The 3,414-nt window shown below is 34.7% G+C and overlaps 1 protein-coding gene across 1 annotated transcript; it reads right to left on the minus strand.

The window, feature by feature from the left end:
- Window positions 1-1,392: 1,392 nt before the first annotated feature.
- LOC146165652 (origin recognition complex subunit 5-like) lies at window positions 1,393-1,997 on the minus strand. Its single transcript, XM_083381221.1, has 2 exons — window positions 1,841-1,997; window positions 1,393-1,523 (listed from the first exon to the last, which is right to left on the minus strand). Exons 1-2 carry the CDS (start codon window positions 1,988-1,990, stop codon window positions 1,407-1,409), a joined length of 267 nt encoding a protein of 88 aa, XP_083237347.1. The 5' UTR covers window positions 1,991-1,997; the 3' UTR covers window positions 1,393-1,406.
- Between the last annotated feature and the right edge of the window lie 1,417 nt (window positions 1,998-3,414).

Below are 3,414 nucleotides of genomic sequence, written 5' to 3' on the forward strand. Positions count from 1 at the left end.
AGGGGGGGCGACTTTTTTTTTACTTTTTTGGTGCGTAGAGCGTAGCATCTGGTAAAAGTCACAGTCCAATTCGTTAACAAATCAAGTTTTAATCTAAAATAAAACCTTTGCAAAAATCCATAAGAATAAAAAGCACATTGTACGCAAGCAAGAGTATTTAGAACCCGAAAACTATATTATTTAATTATACGTAATAGCTTTTTTTAATGTTACGTTATGCCCATTCTAATGAACACATGTTTAACCTAAAGGCGCTATAAGAAAGTTTTAAAAGACGAAATGGTATGTTTCAGTGACTGATAACACGCAACAGCGCAAAAGCTGTTACAAGATTTACACATTTTGTATGTAGTTAATAAGCAATTTACACTGGGTATAGATAAAAAAAAAAAAGTATAAAAATATGAAATCTAGACCACGCTAAAATTAAGACCAGCTTACAGGATTAAAGAAATAATAAAAGACTGAGATCGTGAGTTTAAATCTCAAACAGTATCATTTCTTGGTCTTAAATTAAGCTAACGTCCCTCGCAGAAAAAAAACAGAACATTTTAATTTTCTGTGTATCCAGCTTTTTTTATTTATTGGCGATTTTTATATTAAAAATGGTTTACGCCTTTTCAGTAATTTAAAGATTTTTGGCAAAAAAAAAAATAGAACGCTTTAGTCCACAAACCTATTGCAATAAATTCATTATATAAATTTAGGCAACAGTGCAAAAAGTGCTGTAACTACTAACTGAAAACAAGTATAAAAAATGCTTTAAAAGCAAACAGAGCAAGTTGAACATATGTTTCTTGGCTTAAAATCTCACGATTCTCCAAATAAAAAACTTTCTACACAAACTTTAGCAACTTAAGAACTGGGTGCCCCATGCAAACCAAAAGTGGAACAGAACTCATTGAAAGTAGAGATTTTATTGAAATAAATAGAAACTTATCACAGAAGAAAAAGGCTAAAGAACTTGGTAAGGAATTACTCACACCACAATTAGGGAGATTGTGACGCGGTTAAGCATCATTGTGACGTCATATAAGGAATGCATCATACGAAATCGTAAAGAAATCGCAAGACATCGAAACTCACGGTTCTGCGAGATAATATTAGAACAAAAACATAAAGTTACAGTTCATTAAAATAAATAATTTCAATCAAAATGAAGTCTAAAATAATATATTAATTGAAAAATCTGAAAATAAGAGACTTTACGCAAAAATAGTTATAAAAAAATTAAAGCAAAAAAATCAGGCGAATTTTAAGTAAATATTTTTGCAAAGAAATAGGTTTTGTGAAATAAATTCTTTGAAATAAATAGTTAACAATGAAAAAAACTTATAAGGTGTATATAAGGTGATATTGCTGTGCACAAAATAGTTGAAAAAACTTCAATTGTGCGTTTAAGCAACTTACTTAGCAATGTTGGTGATGACGTCGAGTGAAACCACGCATTTATATCGGGGACTGTCGATCTGGTCTTCGTGGCCCATTTGAGCCAAAAGGTGGAGAGACACCAGCGAAGTTATCTAAGTACAACAAAGAATAACTTGACTTACATATTACTTACGGCAATAACTTGGACTGGTACTCGGCTTACTTTGTTGAAAATGACTTGACTTGGACACAACTTTGGAAGTAAACTTTTAACAAACTAGACAATGTTTTGAATTTAAGCTTTTTAAATTTACAATCTTTAAAGATAAACTTTAAACTTCATAAACTTACAAAAAGCCTATCGAAATTAGTGTTTTTGTTCCTTATCCTGTCATTCTAATGTAATATTATTCGATTATTTTGTTTTTAGCCGTGAATTTGTTCATTTTTCCTTCAAATAATATCTCACCTGTGTGAAAAGGTGCGCTGTTGGCGGAACACGGTCGTCTACGATCGAGTAAAATATCGCCATCATGCGGTCAAGCGGGAAAGCGTGCGGTCCCCGCAAGTGGGCGTTCTTGCGCTCGTCTTTCTTCATCGATTTAAGAGTTTTTCGCATCCGACCTGCGTTCTAAAGAAAAAAATGTGTTTAAATTAAACAAATTTTAGAACGGGCGTCCCCAAACGTTTCCCTCTAGAATAATTTTTATTTTTATATATCTATAAAAAGGAGGCATAATGGTTTTCTTTTACACAAATTCTTTATTAGTTATTGCCACGGTTTTAAGGAAAGCACCTTTTCTTAGGGTACTTTTTGTCATTTTTCCCAACACAGCAAACGTTTGCGGCGTATTTTACAACATCTGTTAACGCTACATAGTAAAACGAAAATACGTTCTAGTCCGTTCTTGTGCTAAATGTTTGTAATTTTAGACGTCGGACAGCGCCGTGCACAGGGAGTCAAACATCGTTAACATCTTCTAGTCTCCGCCAGCCACGTTCCTATACATATCGCACGACTCCGCGGCTGGCGCGACCGAAAGGCAAAGCTATGAATTGTACTGAAGCGAGACGCTTTCTGCATAGCTTCGTGGGAAAGGAAAAAGGCAATCTGTTCGTTTCGGTGCAATGATAAGGTGTGCGTCGATAAACATAAGAGGGCCGCTACAACTTCCCCTTGACTTTTTTCTGCAAGCAAAAACGAATATGGGCCGAAAATTTTCTTCCTTCACCTATGAATTTACAGATGCAAAGGGAGAAGTTAGCCAAGAGATACATTTTAAGCAAAAATCATTTGTTTCAGTCTTACCCAGTCTCAACCCAGTCCCCTAAAATTCTCCTTTAATAGACAAATATATATCCCAAAATTTTTCCTTGACTTCTTTCTGCTAGTAAAAACAGATGTGGGCTGAAAATTGCCAGCCTTTATACCAAGACTTTACTGATGCGAAGGCGGCAGTCTGCTAACAGATACAATTTAAGTAACGGCAAATATATAAATACGTAACTAAAATAACAATATTTTCAGCGCTTATTGGAATACAAACCTGTAAATATTGACCGTAGTTACTAACGCTGTTAAATACATATCCTTACATCCAACTGAAAAATTCCATCTTATGAAAATTAGTTTAGTCCCGTCTAGAAAAAACTCCTTCTTAAAAAAGTATCATCTCCCAGCACTGCCGGATAAAATCCATTTAATTGTTTTCACCTAACACATACAAAAAATAAACTAAACCCCAGCAACCCCACCCCCAGAAAAATATCTCTTACCACTGGGAAGATTAGCCGCGCGTGCGACGTTCATTGTGCGAAGTGGCTACTTTTAGTAAAACAAAAGTGGCTTCTCTTAGAAAAAGGACTTATTGCTCTTACAATACCGCCGCAAATTTAAATTGCGAAATCTGGTGGTAATGTATACATCTCTGTTAGCAACTGTTTGAAAACTAGCACAAAGCAATCAGTTTGTGCAAACAACAATTTATTGTAGAACTGCTCCACATTTCAATATGGCTAAAGCGTGGTCGTAAAAAGACAAGG

This window comes from Ascidiella aspersa, chromosome 2 (genome assembly GCF_963924565.1).
Source record: "Ascidiella aspersa chromosome 2, kaAscAspe10.2, whole genome shotgun sequence".
In the NCBI taxonomy this organism is placed as follows: Eukaryota; Metazoa; Chordata; class Ascidiacea; order Phlebobranchia; family Ascidiidae; genus Ascidiella; species Ascidiella aspersa.